This window comes from Elephas maximus, chromosome 11, assembly GCF_024166365.1.
Source record: "Elephas maximus indicus isolate mEleMax1 chromosome 11, mEleMax1 primary haplotype, whole genome shotgun sequence".
In the NCBI taxonomy this organism is placed as follows: Eukaryota; Metazoa; Chordata; class Mammalia; order Proboscidea; family Elephantidae; genus Elephas; species Elephas maximus.
The window spans coordinates 96,459,727-96,478,113 of record NC_064829.1 but is presented as its reverse complement, the minus strand read 5'-3'; the positions used below and the strand labels follow the sequence as shown (position 1 = coordinate 96,478,113).

Sequence of the window (18,387 nt, the reverse complement as noted above, 5' to 3'; positions counted from 1 at the left end):
CAGATTCCAGGGTGCCCGAGGGAAGAGGCGGCCGCGGGCCTGGATTTCTGGATTCTGTGAGGAGAGGGCTGGGAACCCAGACTCCTGGGTCCTGAAAGAAGGAGGCTGGAGTCTTGGATTCCGGGGTCCCTGGGGGGAGGAGGGAAATGGAGGCTGGTGTGGCTAGGTTCTGAGGGTGTCAGAGACAGGGGACGAGGTGCCTGAGCCCTCAGGGAGGTGGAGAAGGACAGTCTGGCTTTGGTGATGCCTCTGGCTACGGAAGGGTTAACGTCTGGCTGGAGGGGAGGGGGAGGGGCAGGGATGGGGCTGCGGGGCTTTGAGGGGTCAAGGGTGAGCCGTGCGAGTGGGAGGGGGCTGAGGAGGAGGGGGTAGGTTGTCTGGGCTGCCAGACAGGCCAGGGTCAGCGGCGGGGGCAGGGGATGTCTGGAGGAGGAGAGGCCCGCATCCAGGCTCCCTTGGGGACCCGGGACTCCAGGCCCCAGCCCCTCCTCTCTCAGACCCAGGAGTCTGCGCCCGCGGTGCCCTCCTTCCTCAGACCCAGGAGTCCAGGCTCCCACACCCTCCTTTCTCAGATCCAGGAGTCCAGTCCCCTTCCCCTTAGGATTCCTCCAGCTCTCTTTGCCCCAGGACCCAGGATTCTAGACCCCCAACCTCCTTTTCCCTAAGACCTGGGAGTCCAGGCTCCAGTTCCCATCCCCCTCAAAACTCTTAGAGTCCGGAACCCTAGTCCCCTCTTCCCTAGGAGCTCGGATCCCCAACCTCCTCTTCCTTTGGAACCCAAGAATCCAAGCCCCCAGCATCTTTCTCCCTGGAAGCCAGGAGTTCGGGTCTCCAGACCCCTCCTCCCCCGGAACCCAGGAGTCCCCACCTCCTCTTTAGCCCCAGCTGGAGTCCAGCCCTCCAGGGGTTAAGGGGGCGGGGCCCGCTGGTTGCTATAGTGCCAGACTGTTTGGGTCTGCTCTCTGACCCTTGGGGGCTCCCCAGGGTCTGCGGAGAGGGGGAGGGGTACCTAGACCTGGGGGAAGTCCTAAGCCCACCCCTTCCCCTAAGTAGGGCTGGTGGACCAGACAGTTCGTGTCTCTCCCAAAGCCTCGTCCAGTGACCTTGAACGAGTCCTGACCCTTCTCTCTGGGCCTCAGTTTCCCCAAGGAGGAATGTGTTGGGGTTGGGAGGGGATGCACAGGTCCTGCGAATCTTGAAGATTCTCAGCTTCCCCTCTCTCCTCACCCCCCTCCTCAGGCCCCAGGCAGCCCCGGGGCATGCTGGGAACCCAGGCCTGGGCTCAGGGCCAGGTTGGTGGGGGGGGCGGGGGCAGCCTCCTCCCTTCCCCTTCCTCCCCACCTTGGCCTGACTCTCGCCCCCGCCTGAGGGTCTAGGAGGTTGGGAAGGAGGGACGGGGACTGTGAGCTGGGACCGCGGACCCGTCTCTGGCCCCTGCTTGCCTCCCCCTTCCCTTCTCCGCCCCCTTCCCGCCTCTCCTCCCCCTCCTCAGCAGGTCGCTACCCCAGCCCGGGGCCCCTTCTCGAGCCACCCCCACCCCACCCCCAGCTCCAGACCTGGCTCCGAGTGAGCTGAGAGGGGGAGGGAGAGAAGGAAGGAGAAAGAGAGAGAAGGAAAAGAGAAGGGAGGGAGAGAGAAAGAGAGAAGGGGGAGGGGAGAGAGAAGGAGAGAGACTGGGAGGGAAAGAGACTGAGGAGGGAAAGGAGGAGAGAAAGGGAGAGAGACAGAGACCGAAGGGGAGATGGGGGGGACAGGAGGAGGGAGGGAGACTGAGACACCAAAAAGAATGGGGAGGAAACAGGGAAGACGGAGAGGAGAGGGAGACAGAGAAATTGAGGGAGAAAGAGACTGAGGGTCCCAGAGAATGAGAGAGACAAAGACAGAGGGAGGGAGGAAGAGAAAGGGGGGGAAGAAAGAAGAGAGAGAAAACGGAGGAGAAAAGAGAGGGAAGGCCAAAACAAGAAAGGGGCAGGGGAGAGGGCAGGATGGGGAGGGAAAGACAGACTGAGAAAGACAGTGTGGTAGAGAAAGGAAAGACAGGAGAGAGCTAGGGAGACACAGCCTCACGCAGAAAGAGACTGAAGGCAGGTAAGACCTAAACGAAGAGAGAGAGACAGTCTAAGACTGTGGAATAGAAAAAGGGCATGGTCAGAAAAAAATTGATAGCAGAAAAAGATTACGGAGAGTGTGTGGGGCAGTGGGAGCAAGAGAGTCAGAGACTCAGGCCCAGAGGGAGACTCCCAGGTGGGCAGACTGTTGTTAGCTCAGGAGTCCACAGGGCCCGGTCTGGGAGGCCTGGCCCCACCCACTTTCAGGGTGACTTTGGGGAAGCCCCTTCCCCTCTCAGGCTCAGTGTCCTCACCTGCCAAATGGGGATGCTCCTAGCACCTCCCTCTCAGGACTGCCTGGGGTGTCAGTCAGACGCTGGTGCTGGCTCCTGGTGTAGTTTCAGCCTCTAGAAATCATAAATGATGAGGCTTTGATGGTTGCAGACCCACTGGCCCATCTCAGGCCTTGGTCCTGGATTCCTTGGAGCCTGACACAATAGGAAGTAATGTTGCCCGAGGGGTCAAACTCCAGACAGGTGAGGATCCTCCCATTGGGCAGTGCCTTCTTTCCCCAGGGAGGCAGGCCTCGCTGTACCCCTGGGTCTGAGGGAGGTGGAGGTGGCCTGAACTTCTGGGAGGAAAGACGTCTGGGGGCCAAGACTCCTGGGTCTGAGGGAGGAGGGCCTGGGGGGCTGGGACTCCAGGGATCTTTGGGGAGGAGGTGGCTGTGGACTTGGATTCTTGGGTCTGAGGGATAAGACTAGAGGTGAGGGGTGGGGGAACTCCAAGGACCTTTGAGGAGGAAGGGGCCAGGGGCCTGGACTCTTGGATCCCTGGTGAGGAAGGGGCTGATTTTGGAATTCCTCGGTCCCTTGGGGAGAACTATGGGCATGGATTCTGGGGTCTGAGGGATAAGAAGACTGGTGGGGGGCCCAACTCCAAGGACCATTGGGGAGGAAGGGGCCAGGGACTGGGGGCCCAGACTCCTGGGTCCCTTGGGGAGGAGGGGGCCGGGGGCCCGGACACCTGGGTCCTGGCACCCACCCGTAGAACCGACCTTGCGGGGCCTTCGCCGCACACAAGCTCGTGTCTGTGGGTCCGTGTCGGGCTCACCATCACAGCCGGGGCCTCCGGCCCTCCCTGCTCTCCCTGGCCCCCGTCTGTCCGTCTGTCTGTCCATCCGTCCACCTGCCGCGCCCCCCGGGCTGAGGTAGGAGGTTGTATAGTTGAGGAGGACACCCAAGGAGATCACTATACGGCCTCCTAGCTTTCCCCAGGCTGCGCCCTGCACGGGACGGGGGCCCAGCCGGGACCCCCTGCCCCTGGCTGCCCCACCTGCCGAGGCTCAGGGGTCTGCTGCAGGGACCCTGGGAGGAGGAGCTTGGCTGTCTATTCTGTCCTCTCCCTGCATCCCTTCCTCCTTGCGTAAAGTTCTTTCCTATCAAGCCATCGCCATTTTGCTTTCTCTGTCTCCCCATTTCTGTTGTGTCTCAGTCTCTTGCCCTCATAGCCTCTCAGTCTCCCTGACAGAGTCCACATCTCCCTCCATCTCTCTATGTCTCTGTGTCTCTGTCTCTGGCACTCACTGTCTCTGCCTCTGTGCCCCTGCCTGTCTCTGACCTCACCCCGCTGTCCCTCGTGGCCACCCCACCCCACGCTGCCGGCTTCTGGGTCCCTGAGACCCTTTAACCTGTGAGGATGTCCAGGGTCACAGGTGAGGTTCTTGGGAGCCTGGCGTCCGGCCCAACCACCAGCCTGGGGATCACCAGCCTGACCCCCGACCCCTCATAGCCTTCCCTCTGAAAACCCAGATCTTGACGTTTGACCACCAGCCAAAGCCTGACCCCCTGACCCTACATCCACTGGCCCCTCCCCCGCTATGCAGTGACCTCACAAAAGTCACCAGCTTCTCTCTAGGTACTAAGCCCCTCGGCTATGGCCCTGCTGGCCCCTGTGAGCATTGTCCCATCTGCGCTAGTGGCCCTGGTGGGCATCATGGCCCCTGCCTGGGCCTGCCTCCTCTGCTTCACGACCTACTCTGAGCGCCTTCGCATTTGCCAGATCTTCGTTGGGATGGAGGAACCAGCGCTCGAGAAGTGTGAGAACGCATTCACGGCTGCCTTCAAGGGCCTCAGCAACACAGAGATCAGTGAGATCCTCTACTGGGGCCCTGGGAGGCCATGGAGAGGGGGGACCAGAGGCCTGGAGAGAGCCAGATAGGCACCTAGGAAAAGGGATAGAGAGATAGAGAATCAGAAGAGCAAGACTCACAGACGGAGAAGAGCAACAGAGAGACACACACACAAAGTGAGAGCTGGACATTGATGGGGCAGAGACTTAGAGGGATAGAGACTCAGACGGAGGGGGATAGAGACCCAGAGAGAGAGGGGAACAAAAACCCAGAGGAGGGGGACAGAGACCTAGAAAGAAGGGGACAGAGACCTAGAGACAGAGGGGGGTACAGAGACCCAGAGAAAGAGGGGGACAGAATCCCTGAAAAAGGGGAATAGAGACTCAGGGGGACAGAGACCCAGAGAGAGGGGAGGACAGAGACCCAGAGAAAAGAGGACAAAGACCCAGAGAGAGGGAGACAGAGACCCAGAGAGAGTAGGGGAATAGAGACTCATGTGGTAGAGACTCAGAGAGAAGGGAGATAACAACTCACAGGGGTGGGAGTGGGATGCAGATTCAGAGAGAAAGATGATATCTTAGACAGAGGATGTCCATGTTAAGGTCACAGGGTTGGGAGAAGCTGCTCCCCAAACTCCTGCCACCTGACACCCCTCCCCCCTCCCCCTGCCTCCCCCAGACTATGATGAGAGAGGCCGCCTGCATGACATCTTTACCCAGATGGCCCACTCCCTCCAGGAGACGGCTGCAGCCCAGAGTGAGTGGAGTGGGGGTGGCAGCAGGGGATGTGGGGTTGAGACCCCCAAGAGGTGGGTGTGTGCAGGGGCCCCTAAGAAACTCAGCAGTGATCTGGGAGGAGGTGACACTAGCAAGCTGAGTGAGCTGGATTATGTGTCAAGGAGAAGGCGGTTCTCGGAGGAACATGTAGAGGCCGGCGAGGCTTTAGGTGGAGGGACGATGGTGAAATAACCCAGAGTGGAGCCCAGCCCAGGGAGAAGACCCCCGGCTGGTCCCGACCTGACCGTCTGGCTCCCACTCTTCCTGGCTATGAAACTCCGGACATGCCACTGCCCTTCTCTGGGCCTCGACTCATTCATCTGTAAGGTGGGACAATCTTCTTGCCTCCCGGATGGCTGCAGAGCTCAGTGAGACACAGGGTCTCCCTGACCCTCAGAAAGATGAGACACCCTCAGGAAGGATGTCTTCCTGTAAAACAAACCACACCCATTGCCATCAAGTCCAACTCCTAGTGACCCTATGGGGCAGAGTAGAACTGCCCCATAGGGTTTTCAAGGCTGTAATCTTTATGGAAGCAGACTGCCACATCTTTTTCCTGTGGAGCTGCTGGTAGGTTCGAATCACAGACCTTTTGGTTACCAGACGAGCACTTAATCACCGAACCACCAGGGCTCCTTTGTCTTCCTCTAGGATGAAAAAAATCTATGTTCTCCTTACAGTTAGAATGCGATTCCACATTTTTAATGTGTGAGGGTATCAATTATCACAAAAACCAAACCTGTTGCTGTCGAATTGATTCCAACTCGTGGAGACCCCATGTGTTACAGGGTAGAACTGCACCATATGGTTTCCTTGGCTGTAATCTTTACAGAGGAGTCCTGGTGGTGCAGTGGTCAAGAGCTCAGCTGCTAACCAAAAGATCAGCAGTTCGAACCCACCAGCTGCTCCTTGGAAACCCTATAGAGCAGTTCTACTCTGTCCTATAGACTCGCCATGAGTTGGAATTGCCTTGACGGCAACAGGCTAATCTTTACAGAAGCAAATTGCCAGGCCTTCCTTCCACGGCACTGCTGGGTGGGTTCAAACCTCCCACCTTTAGGTTAGTAGTGGAGTGCAAACCGTTTGCACCACCTAGTAAGGTAGAGGGTGAGAGAAAAAGAGGAAGATCTTTAACGAGATGAATTGACACGGTGGCTGCAACAATGGGTTCGAGCATAACAATGATTGTGAGGATGGCACAGGACCTGGCAGCGTTTTGCTCTGTTGTACATAGGGTTGCTATGAGTTGTAATTGATTTGATGGCACCTAACGACAACAACAGGGACCTATAAGGATATCAGAGGGCCAGAAAAGTAAGTAGGAACACCTGAGAGTCACTCAGGTGGCAGTGGTAAGAGACATGGGTGTGGCAGCCCTGGCAGAGAGGCACATGTAACAGCCTGGGGGTGTGACACACATGTGCAGCTCTGAAGAAATACACACGCTCGTGGCCAGGTGGAGGGACCACAGGGCTGTGGGGCACATTCTTGGCCAAGGGGTAGTGTCCACAGTAATCACACCTGCTTGCCATGGTCACAGGACACATGACCCCTGCCCCCCACATGCCAGAGCCTGGAGCTGCCAGAGGATGAAAGGAGTGGGAGGGAGGTCATGGAGCACTATTGTATAGGATAAACCTGCCACCTCCTAGGACTGGAATTCCAGGGCTTCTTTCAGTATGGACAGGTCCCTGGGTGGTGCAAACAGTTAAGCCTTCTACTCACTGAAAGGTTGGCCGTTCGAACCCACCTGATGGGCACCTCGTAAGAAAGCCTGTCAATCTGCTTTCGAAAGGTCATAACCATTGAAAACGCTGTGGAACACAGCTCTACTCTGACATACATGGGGTCGCCATGAGTCGGAATCGATTCAATGGCAGCTAGTTTGGTTTTTTTTTGTTTTCTGCATTGGCAGTTAGTCCCATGCCTGGGTGGTGTAAACGGCTAAGTGCTTGGCTGCTAATCCAAAGGTTGGAGGTTCAAATCCACCCAGAGGTGTCTCAGAAGAAAGGCCTGGCGACTTACTTCCACAAAATCAGCCATTGAAAACCCTATGGAGCACAGTTCTCCCCTTACACATGTGGGGTCACCATGAGTCAGAATGGACTTGATGGCAACTGGTTTGGGATTTTTTTGTGTTTGTTTTTTGAGGGGGGTGGTTTCTGCATTCCCTCCCTGGGTGGTGCAAATGGTTAATGCACTCAGCTGCTAATCAAAAGGTTGGCTGTTCCAGTTTATCCAGGGGTACCTCGGGAGAAAGGCCTGGAAATCCACTTCTACAAAATCAGCCACTGAAAACCTTGTGGAGCACAGTTCTACTCTGACACACATGCGGGGCACCATGAGTTGGGATGACTTGATGGCAGCTTGTTTGGTTTTGTTTTTTCCACATTGACAGTTACTCTTTTTGCTTCATGCTGTTGCCCACCCAGCTTTTAGACAAAGATCCCCAAAGCCCATTGAGGCTGAGTTTGGAGGGACATATGGGGATGTCCAGTGGCGGGGTGGGGGGGGGCAACATGGAGACAACTCCAGCCGTGCAGCCCTCTCCCCAAAGGGAGACCCAAGGACTTGAGAGCTGGAAAAGGGGGGCTCAGGGCTCCAGGAAACACCCTTTCTCCCCACTCAGGCTGTCTTGTCACAGAAGGCTTTGAAAAGAGGAGGAACAGGTCCAGATGGAAGTGTAGAAGTCCCCTCTAGGGGGCGTGTGTGTGGTAGACTGGGGGCTGGGAGGTCGGGGAGGCTGGGGCGAGGGTCTGGGTGAGAGAGGATGAGCCCTGAGCAGAGCTGGTGTTGTGAATATGGACAAGAGAGGACGAGGGCAGGAGACTTGGAGAAAGGAGGAGCAGAGCATAGCTGAGTGGGCAGTTAAAACTATCCCTGGGAGGAGAAGCTGGAGAGAAAGAGCAGGAGTGGGGGCAGATGGTGAGCTGGGCTAGGATGCAGTGACTGAGGGGCCCAGGGGACATCGAGGAGGCAGCTAGATAACAAGGGTCAGGGTTCAGCTAAAAGGTCAGGGAGACTTGAGGCTCTGGAAAGCCAGGGGAGGGCTTCTGCATTGGCAATTACTCCCATTCATGGGTGGTGCAAACAGTTCACATGCTCGGCTGCTAACTGAAAGTTTGGTGGTTCGAGTCCACCCAGAAGTGCCTTGAAAAAGTTCTCACGATCTACCGCTGGGAAAAAAAGAAGAAAAAAGATCAGCCATTGAAAACCCGATGGACTTCTGGATAGCCAGGGGAGAGCTGTGAGCAGAGGTCAGCTCCAGGCGCATAAACAATCCTCTGGGGCCTTGTGACGGAGCCCTGGTGGTGCAGTGGGTAAGTGCTTAGCTGCTAACCCTAAGGCTGGCAGATTGAACCCACCAGCAGCTCCATGGGAGAAAAGATCTGCTTCTGTAAAGGCTACAGTCTAGGAAACCCTGTGGGGCAGTTCTCTGTCCTGCAGGGTCACTGTGAGTCAGAATCAGTCCTACAGGGTCACTAGAAGTCAGAATCAATTCGACGGCACCCAACAATAACAGGGGCCCTGTGGGGATGGACTGGAGGGAGAGACTGGAGGCCGGGAGAAGGCAAGTGCAATATGTCCAGCAAATATTCATCAGATGGTCCAGGCACTGTGCTGGGGACATGGCTGTGAACAAAAGTATGAGAGCCCGCTCTCAGATTTATTATATTTGGCGATGGGAGGAGACAGAAAAGAAACATCTATAAATTACTATCGTGTGTCAGCTGGTGATCCGGGCTGTGGAGGAAGACAAAGCAAGGAAAGGGAACAGGGTGGCCAATGGGGTGATCATTTTAAATAAGTTGGTCCGGGGAGGTACAAATGGAAAGGTACAGTCGAGCAAAGGCCTGAAGGAGGTGAAAATGAGGGCCGTGTAGATGAGCCATGCAGATAACATGGGGAAAGAAAGCTACAGGCAGCAGAAAGAGCCAGTGCAAAGGCCCTGATATTGCTGGTCCAGGAACATACTTTGAGAATGGCTGTTGTCCATCATAAGAACTTCAGCCGTTGCCCTAGAGTGGGATGCGGGAGCCATTGGAGGGTTTTGTGCAGAGGAGGGATGGGATCTGTCTTGGGTTTTAGCAAATCTGTCTGGCCCAGGGCAAAAGCAAGACTATTGAAGGTATCCAGGAGAGAGACATTGGGTGGACGCTTGAAGCAGTCAACAGCGATCCAGGCAGGCCAAGATGGGTCTAAGCTGAGGGGGGTGGGACATGAGGATAGAAGAGAAGGAAGATCAAGGACTTGACTATGTGCCAAGCTGGCCCTGTACATGGCAGAAGCTGTGTCTGCTAGGCAGAGAGTTATTTATAGTCACTATTCTGTAAGCCCCTCATACGAGCCTGGTGAATCCAAAACCAAACCCTTTGAGTCAACTCCAATTCCATGGCAACCCCATGTGTTGCAGAGTAGAACTGTGCCCCGTAGGGTTTTCATGGCTGTAATCTTTATGGAAGCAGATCGCCAGGCCTTTCTTTCTCAGCACCGCTGGGTATGGTGAGCTGTTATAGCCCTATTTTCCAGCTAGATAGGAAGGGCAGACCCAAGAGATATTCCAGACATGGACTAGAGCAGGTGAGCGTAGGGTGTGCAGGGTGGGAAGGTGGAGGATGGCACCCAACTTTCTCCCAACTGGAGAACGAGAGAGATGGACAAGGCTGACTTAATGCTGCTCCTTGATGGTCCCGGGTCACACAGTCTGTGTCTGTAAACCATGGAGTGTATGGTATGGTGTAGAAAAGAGGGCAGAATGATTAAGTGTGCCAGCTCTGGAGCCCGGCCGCCTGGCTTGAAATGTAACTCTGTGACCTTGGGCAACTTCCCTAGCCTCTCCATGCCTCAATCTCCCCCACCCATTGCCGTCAAGTTGATTCTGACTCATAGCAACCCCATAGGACCGAGTAGAACTGCCCCATAGGCCTTCCAAGGCTGTAAATCTTTATGGAAGCAGACTGCCACATCTTTCTCCTGCAGAGCAGCTGGTGGGTTCAAACCACTGACCTTTCAGTTAGCAGCTGAGTGCTTAACTGCTTTGCCACCAGGGCTCCTTTATCCAAACCAGGGGATGGTAATAATAATAGCTGACCTTCCACAACATTGGTTGTGTTGCAGGCACAGTTCTACGCACTTCCAGACATCATCTCATGCAGGGATTAAAACAATTTCATGAGACATGTCTAAGCACTTTTATATGTATCACATTTAATCCTCACCTCCACCCCAACCCTGGGAGGTGGTACTTTATTGCCCCCATCATATGAATGAGGGAACTAAGGATCAGGAAGATTAAGTCACTTGGTCAAGGTCACATACAGAGAAGGACGTATGATTGATGTCTAAGTGAAACAGGTGTGCTCACACCTGGAAGAGCCAGGATTCAAATCAGATGATCCTCCATGGCTCACTTGGTATATCCTACACTCTTCCTCCACTTGAGTCACTTGGTTTGGCCCATCCATGAGATGACTCCTCCAACATCCTGATGCTATCTCATTGGAGCTCCCACTCTGACCGCATCCTCCTGACCATCCTGCCATCTCCAGACTACAGTCCTGTTCTGTGGCCCTGGAAAGACCTCTGAGTCTTCAATCTCTTGACTCCTCATTTTGAACCTTCCTCCTGGCTTCAGTGCCCCCTTTCTCCAGCTTATTACCCCATCATCATCACTTCAGCCACTCTCTTGCAAATATCCTCAAATCCCTCCCTTTTTGTATGGCTTTAAGTCACAGAGAAACCCCCATCACACACCCCAGTGGTTTAAACAAGCTAGAAGTTTATTTCTCCCATGAGAAATAAGTTTTGAGGTAGACATTCAGGGCTGGTATGGCAGCTCCATTTTCTTAGGGACCCAAGCTCTTTCAGGCTTTCTGTTCTACTGTCATAGGTATAATCTTTGTCCTCATGGTCTTAAATGGCTGCTGGAGCTCTAGCCATCACAACCAAGTTTCAGGCAGCAGGATGGAGGAAGGGAATAATAAAGTGGCACCACCTTCCTTTTAAGGCTACTTTCTGTAACTCACACATTGATAATTCCACTTAAATCTCAGTGCCCAAAACTTTGTCACATGACCACACCTAACTGCAAGGAAGCCTGAGAAATGAAATCTTTTAGTTGAGTGGCACTGTTCCCACAGACATGCAGTGTTCTGTTATTAAAGGGAAAAGAGATTGGAACCTTGAGACTAGAACTAGATGGTGCCCAGCTACCACTACCAAACATTCTGATCAGGGACACAGTAGATGGATCCTGATAGAAAGGGAGAAAATTGTGGAACAGAACTTCAAATTTTCAAAGAATCCAGACTTAATGGACCCATTGAGACTGGCAGAATCCCAGAGATACTCTTTAAACATTGAAGCGAAACTATCCCCTGAAGTCATCTTTTAACAAAATAGCAGGTTAGATCAAAAAGTAAAGAATGTCACTCTTGAGTGCTACACTCTTAAAAAAATGATCAATAAGGAACCAAATGGACAACAGTTACTCTAAAACACAGGTAAGAACTTTAGGGGGCAGTGAGACTAAGTTACTCAGAGTAAAACAACCGTAAGGGAAATACTGAGAAAGTTGATGTAAAGAATGTAACCAGTGTCATTGAACATTATGTGTGGAAATTGTTGAATGGGCGTGTGTTTTGCTGTGTATATTTTCACCAAGAATACAATAAAATATTTTTAAAAGAGAGAGATTAGAGGCTACTGGCAATCCCTGCCCCATTTGTTTTCCAAAACCACCTCTACCACTAGGTCAATCCATACATCTACTTCTCTGCAAAGCTTCCCTGGAAAAAAAATCCCCAAACTTTCTAGTTTGGAGGCTAGTAACAATGGGCAAAATCCAAATGCCTAAAAGGGCAGGAAAGAAACATCAAAAAGTGAAGGGGGATGGGGAGAAGGACGTAGAAATGAACAGAGAGTGGGGCTATGGAGAAGCTGTGGGTGCGTGCCCTGTGTAAGTGGGGTGAGCTGCTGTTCAGCTGACTGTTGCCTTGTGTTATATGATCTCCAAGTTAGACCCCTCCCCATTTTTTTTTAATAAAGAGAAGCCAAACATGTGATTTTCCCAAATTTAATATGTTGGCAACTGGCTCGTATGTTTGTTTTTTAAACACTTTTCAGGCCAAATATAACATGTCCAAGGGCTGGATTTGGGCCATAGGCTACTAGTTATATCTCTAGTTCCAGCTGGATCCTGGAATTCATTCTACACATATTTATTTATTCTAAGATTGGGCCCCTCTCTTAGGGTCTGGGATCACAGCACTAAAGAAGGACACATTCACTTACAGTCTAGCACAAAACCATAAACCAAACCCACTGCTGTTGAGTTGATTCCAACTCAGCGACCCTGTAGGACAGAGTAGAACTGCCTCATGGAGTTTCCAAGGCTGTAATCTTTACGGAGCCAGACTGCCACATCTTTCTCCCACAGAGCAGCTGGTGGGTTCGAATCACTGACCTTTTGGTCAGCAGCCGAGCACTTAACCACTGCACCTGCCACCAGGGCTCCTACAGTCCAGCACACGAGAGACTTAAACAAATCACCATACATATGTTGTTAGTTGCTTTGAGTCAGCTCTGACTCTGTCCTTATGTATAAGAGAACAAAACATTGTCTGGTCTTGAACCACCTTCATGAACATGGGTATGTTTGAATCCACTATTTTGGTTATTGTGTCAGTCCATCGCATTGAGAGTTTCCCTCACCTTTGCTGACCTTGCACTTTACCAACCATGATGTCCTTCTCCAGCAATTTGTCCCTTCTGATGACACGTTCACAGTAAGCGAGTTGAAGTCTCAGACAATATTCTGTAACCCACAGGGTTTTCATTGGCTAATTTTTGGAAGTAGATCAGCAGGTCTTTTTTCCTAGGCTGCCTTAGTCTAGAAACTGCTGAAACCTGCCTACCATGGTTGACTACTGGCATTTGAAATACTCGTAGCATAGCTTTCAGAATCATGGTAACACACAACCCACTACAGTACAAAAAACAGATGGGTGGTGGACCACATATATATGTAATTACAAACTAGGAGCCCTGTAGTGCAATGGTTACATGCTCTGCTGCTAACGGAAGGGTCGGTGGTTTGAACCCACCTAAGGGCTCTGTGGGAGGAAAAAACGTGGCAGTCTGCTTCTATAAAGATTACAGTCTAGGAAATCCTATGGGGCAGTTCTACTCTGTCATATAGGGTCACTGAATCAGGATGGACTTAACAGCACCCAACAATGGCTCCCGGTATCACAGCAACATGCAAGGCACCACAGTAAAAAAAAAAAAAAAAAAAAAAGCAGGCAGGTAGTGGATCATATTAAAAAACAAAAACGCATTGCCATCCAGTCATTCCGACTCATAGCTACCCTATAGGATGGAGTAGAACTGCTCCACAGGGTTTCTAAGGAGTGCCTGGTGGATTCGAACTGCTGACCTTTTGGTGAGCAGCCGTAGCTCTTAACCACTATGCCACCAGGGTTTCTGACCATGTATATATGTAATTATATATTGGGGAGAGCTATGAGTGAAAGAAATGGGGCACTATACAAAATAACAGAGGGAGCGAGATTAGATCTGTGGTGAGGGAACCCTTTGGAGGTGACGCTTGAGGTAAGACATAAAGGATGAATAGGAATGGGGGAAAGGAACAGAACCCTACATGGGCAAAGGCCCTGGGGTGCTAGGCTGCTAGTGGTTCTTTTTGTATTAGGGGAAATGAAAGGTGGGTAGCATGGATGGAGCGCAGAGAGGGCAGGGGACCTATGCAGACCACAAATGGCCTAGTAGGCCTCGATGAGGAATTTGATCTTCCCACCAACAAGATGATGCAGAAGAGTGGGTCCACCCGAGAGAGACTCAGGAGGCAGGAGACTTGGGGACTTAGCCTTTGAGGCAGACAAGGTGGGAGGAGGTGAGGAGAGCATTGGATGTGGTATACTGGAGAGACATAGGGGTGGAGAGAGACAGGGGAAGGGACAAGGGCACGGTGACAGCGGGTCCTGTCCAGCTACACTGGCCATCGGGGAAGGGCCTTTACTACAAGAACGACCTCCACCCTATAGAGTCTTATGAGGAGGTTTTCCATGCTGCTGCCGAGGCCATGAAGAAGGACATAGCACAGCTTAAAGAAGGTAAAAGTAGACTCCATCACCACCACGTGTAATACAATTAGGGGACCCCACTCCTGAAATCCCATATCCGCTTCTGGCCTGATCGCTGAGCTGTTCCCTTGGTGGACCACTCCTGCCTGGACCGCTCGGGAGGCGGCCCCACCCCTTTGACCCAGGGTTTCCTCTCCAGCAGGGACCCCTTCTTGGGATGCTCCTGACCCAGACAGGCCCCAGCCCCTTCCTGGATCTGTGTCTGGCCATGCGCGTTCCGTGAAAAATATTAATAGCCTGTCTGGCTTCCTCTTTTGGTGGCCTCCTAATTAGGCTCGGTGCCCTGCAAGTGGAATACGTGCTTGTCTCTCTGGAATGCTCCAGGGCTGGCCCCGCCCCTTAGGTGGAATGCAGCAGGCCTGGCTCTGCCCCCTCAGAGGAATACTTCCGGCCAAGTAACATCTTCTAGAGGTCCTTCGGGTAGGGTGCCCCCTCCCTCAACTTGCAAAGTAGTAACTTCCTCTCTCTCTCTATGCAGCCCCGGACTGCATCCCTCCCTGCGGTGAGGATATAATTCAAAGCTCAGGATTGCGGGGCACGGGAAGTGGTCGGGGCCAAAACCTGAGACTACCTGATTGGGAGAGCATAGGTGGGTCTTAGATTCGGCGGCCAAAATTAAGCCCTGGAGAAAAGTAAGTTGACCAGGTATTGCTCACTAACCACATAGGAGGTGGGTCCGAGAGCCCCAAAGCAAGCCAGGAGGAATCCTAGAGGGCGAGAGTGGTGAGTGCCCTCCAATGAGCGCAGGGAAGGCGGGGCCAAGATTCTAACAGGTCAATGGAACCCTCTCCCCCAAACCCGTTGCTGTCCAGTCCGATTCCAACTCATAGCGACCCTATAGAACAGAGTAGGACTGCCCCATAGGGTTTCCAAGGAGCAGCTGGTGGATTTGCACTGCCGACCTTTTGGTTAGCAGCCAAGCTCTTAACCAGTATGCCACCAGGGCTCCCCGGGAGACTTAATACATCCTAAATTGGCCACAGGGACACAGGCTGGGGAAGATGGAGACATCCCTCTAGACCCAGGTTTCCCACCCTGTAGGGCTCCAGGAGGTCTCACGGCGCTTCCGCTGTCGCGGGTGTTACTCTACACTCTGCGACCTTCCTCTGGACTGCCCAGGTGAGGGGAGGGGCCTGGAATGACTGGACTGCCAGGCAGAGGGGTGGGGCCTGGAGTGACTGGACTGCCCTAGTGAAAGGAGGGCCCTGGAACGACTGAACTGAGAGGTGGGGACAGGAAGTGAAGAACTGGAGAAGAGACCTGAGCGAAGAAGGGGCAGGCTTGTGGTCTGGGGGTGGGGCCAGGTGTGGGCAAGTACGACAGAGTGACCTGAACCCGGTCTTCAGTTCAGGACATGAAGGTGATTCGGGGTGATCAGGCTATGTTCTCTTGCGACGTCAACTTCGAGCTTCCTAAGCAGATCACCTATTCCTGGAAGTTCGTAGGAGGAGGTGTGAGTCGGGGCGGGGCCAGCGTGAAGAGTTTAGGAGGTGGGTTATGCTTTAAAAGATGGGGAGTCCGGACTCAAGGGGGTGGGACTCGGAGCGTAGTCTAGATCCAGGCTTAGTGCAGAGGAGGGTCCTGGGATTTAGGACAGGAATCGAGGTCCATAATGCAGGGCCAGGGTTCAGGGGGTGGATTATATGTAGGGCTTGGGAGTTAGGGGCAGCGCTTAGGGCGGGAGACGAGTATAGGCTCCGGGGGTCGGGGTGTCAAGGCTATGCGGCGGGGCTATGTATTAAGGACCAGCGAATAAAAACGGAGAGGTGGGGCCATGACTCAAGTGGGCGTGGTCCGGTTCAGGGGCGGGGCCTTGGTTGTACCTTACGGTTTGATGAGCCCGGGTGGAGAATGCAGGTCCTAGGCTCCAGCAGGCCGGCCCTGGCAGGCCCCGCGCCTCCCACCGCCTCAGCCTGAGCGTCCTCTAGCTCCGGACTCAGGACCAGACCTACTTCCGAGAGCTGGCGGGGGCCCGAGGGAACGTGGCGCGGATCCGACCGGCGCAGCCGCAGCACCGCGGGACGTTCTCTTGCGAGATCCTGCACGAACAGCGCCCCCTTGCGCGGCTCTACTTCTTTCTTAATGGTTCGGGCGGGGCGCGGTCGCGCGTGGGGGCGGGGCTTAGCGGGGTGGGGCTCGTCCGGCTGACGTGTGTGCCCCCGCAGTGACGGGCCTGCCCCCGCAGTGACGGGCCCGCCCCCACGCGGGGAGACCGAGCTTCAGGTCTCCTTTCGGGAAGTGCTGCGCTGGGCTCCGCGCGAGATGGAGATGGTCGAGCCCTGGAGGCCGAGCCTGGGCGAGCTGCTGGCCACCCCCGGGGCTCTGACGCCGAGCAATCAGTGCCTGCTCGCGGCCGCCGTGGCCTTCCTGTCAGCGAGTCTGGTCCTGCTCGGGTGGTGAGTCCTCGGGACCCCCCAGTCCCGGTATCAGGCTCTCTTCTGCCTCAGACCCAAGAATCCAGGACCCCATCCCCTCCTCCCTCAGACCCGGGAGTCCAGGTCCCAGCTCCCTCCTCTCTCAGACCCAGAACTCTGGGCCGCTGGCCTCTCCTCCCTCAGACCCAGGAGTCCAGGCCCCCATCCACCTTTGAGACTCAGGCGTCCAGGCCACCAGGGCCCAGATTTCTGATCCCCAACCCACCCCTCCCTCCACACACACAAGCCTCCTTGTTTCTCCAGGGTGTTCTTTAGGTGGTACTTCAGCGACAGCTAACAAAGATATCTGTCTTCCTACCTTGTCCCACTTCCATCCCTCAAATAAAGAGTATATTCTTCTGCTCCAGTTTCTTTAGTCTTCGAAAGCGGTCACTACTATCAGGTGGAGGAGGAAGCAGCATACCCCAAACACACTCAGGGGAATCATGGCCCCCATAATTACAGTAGTACCCACAGCTAGCACAGTGCTGTAGAGTCTCTATGAGTCGGAGTTGACGGCAATGGGTTTATCACAGTGCAAGGTGCCTGGGTGGTGCAGTTTGCTCTTGGCTGCTAACTGAAAGGTTGGCTGTCTTAACCTACCCAGTGGCACCATGGAAGAAAGGCCTGGCGATCTGCTTCAGTAATATTACAGCCAAGAAACCCCTGTGGAGTGCAGTTCTGCTCTGTAGCACATGGGGTCACCATTGGTCACAATCAACTCAAGGGCATCAGATTTGTTCGTGTTTTTATATCATAGTGCAAGGTCCTGTGCTGAGGGCTTCAGGTCCAAGCCCAGACCCTCCCCATAGCCCCATAGCAAGATTTCTGACAGTCCCTTTGACATTCCCTCCTGCAGAAGACACTCTCAAATAGAGTCCTTGATGCCTCCCACACACACAAAAAAAAACAACTTTCCTTCCCTGTTATGGATTGAATTGTGTCCTCTAAAAATATATGTGCTTGACTGCTAACCACAAGGTCAATAGTTCAAACCCACCAGCTGCTCCACTGGAAAAAGATGTGACAGTCTGCTTCCATAACGATTACAGCCTTGGAAATGGTACAGGGGCAGTTCTGCTCTGTCCTGTGGGGTTGTTCTAAGTTGGAATTGACTCAATGGCAGTGGGATATATCAAGTTATATGATGATAAGGAGCCCTGGTGGTGCAATGGTTAAGCATTCGGCTGCTATCTGAAAGGTTGGCAGTTCAAACCCACCCAGTGACTCTGCAGGAGAAAGGCATGGTGATCTGCTCCTGTAAAGGTTAACCAGTTGCTGCCCTGATCAAAAAACTGTATCCTGAGTTTTTCCTGTTACTCCCAAGTTGATCCTTGTCTTAGTCATCTAGTGCTGCTATAACAGAAATACCACAAGTGGATGGCTTTAACAAGGATAAATTTATTCTGTCACAGTCTAGTAGGCTACAAGTCCAAATTTAGGGTGTCAGCTCCAGGGGAAGGCTTCCTGTCTATGTTGGTTCTGGAGGAAGGTCCTTGCCCTCAGTCTTCCACTGGTCAAGGAGCTTCTCATCATGGAGACCCCGGGTCCAAAAACCACGCTATTCTCCTGACTCTTGTTTCTTGGAGATGTGAGGTCCCCATGTCTCTTTGCTCGCTTCTCTCTTTTATATCTCAAAAGAGACTGGCTCCAGACAAAGTCCAATCTTGTAGATTGAGTCCTGCATCAGTAACACAACTGCCGATAATCCCATCTTATCAACATCACAGAGACAGGATTTATAGCACATAAGAAAATCACATCAGATGACAAAATGGTACACAATCATACAGTACTGAGAATCAAGGCCTAGTGATACACATATTTTGGGGAGACACAGTTCAAACCATGACA

The 18,387-nt window shown here is 53.3% G+C and overlaps 1 protein-coding gene and 1 long non-coding RNA gene across 2 annotated transcripts in view; one reads left to right on the top strand and one right to left on the bottom strand.

Moving 5' to 3' along the window:
- Positions 1–16,059, bottom strand: part of LOC126086030 (uncharacterized) — a 30,493-nt gene extending 14,434 nt beyond the window's left edge. The window contains exons 1-2 of the long non-coding RNA XR_007519392.1: positions 15,943–16,059; positions 2,363–2,455 (exon numbers count right to left, since the gene is read on the bottom strand). This is a non-coding gene — a long non-coding RNA (uncharacterized LOC126086030). The remainder of the gene's footprint in view (positions 1–2,362; positions 2,456–15,942) is intronic.
- Positions 3,796–17,148, top strand: SPACA6 (sperm acrosome associated 6). The gene is made up of 9 exons (XM_049901989.1): positions 3,796–4,197; positions 4,858–4,935; positions 14,021–14,089; positions 14,598–14,621; positions 15,161–15,238; positions 15,466–15,572; positions 16,048–16,204; positions 16,305–16,515; positions 16,798–17,148. Exons 1-9 carry the CDS (start codon positions 3,984–3,986, stop codon positions 16,829–16,831), a joined length of 972 nt encoding a protein of 323 aa, XP_049757946.1. The 5' UTR covers positions 3,796–3,983; the 3' UTR covers positions 16,832–17,148.
- The last annotated feature ends 1,239 nt before the right edge of the window (positions 17,149–18,387 follow it).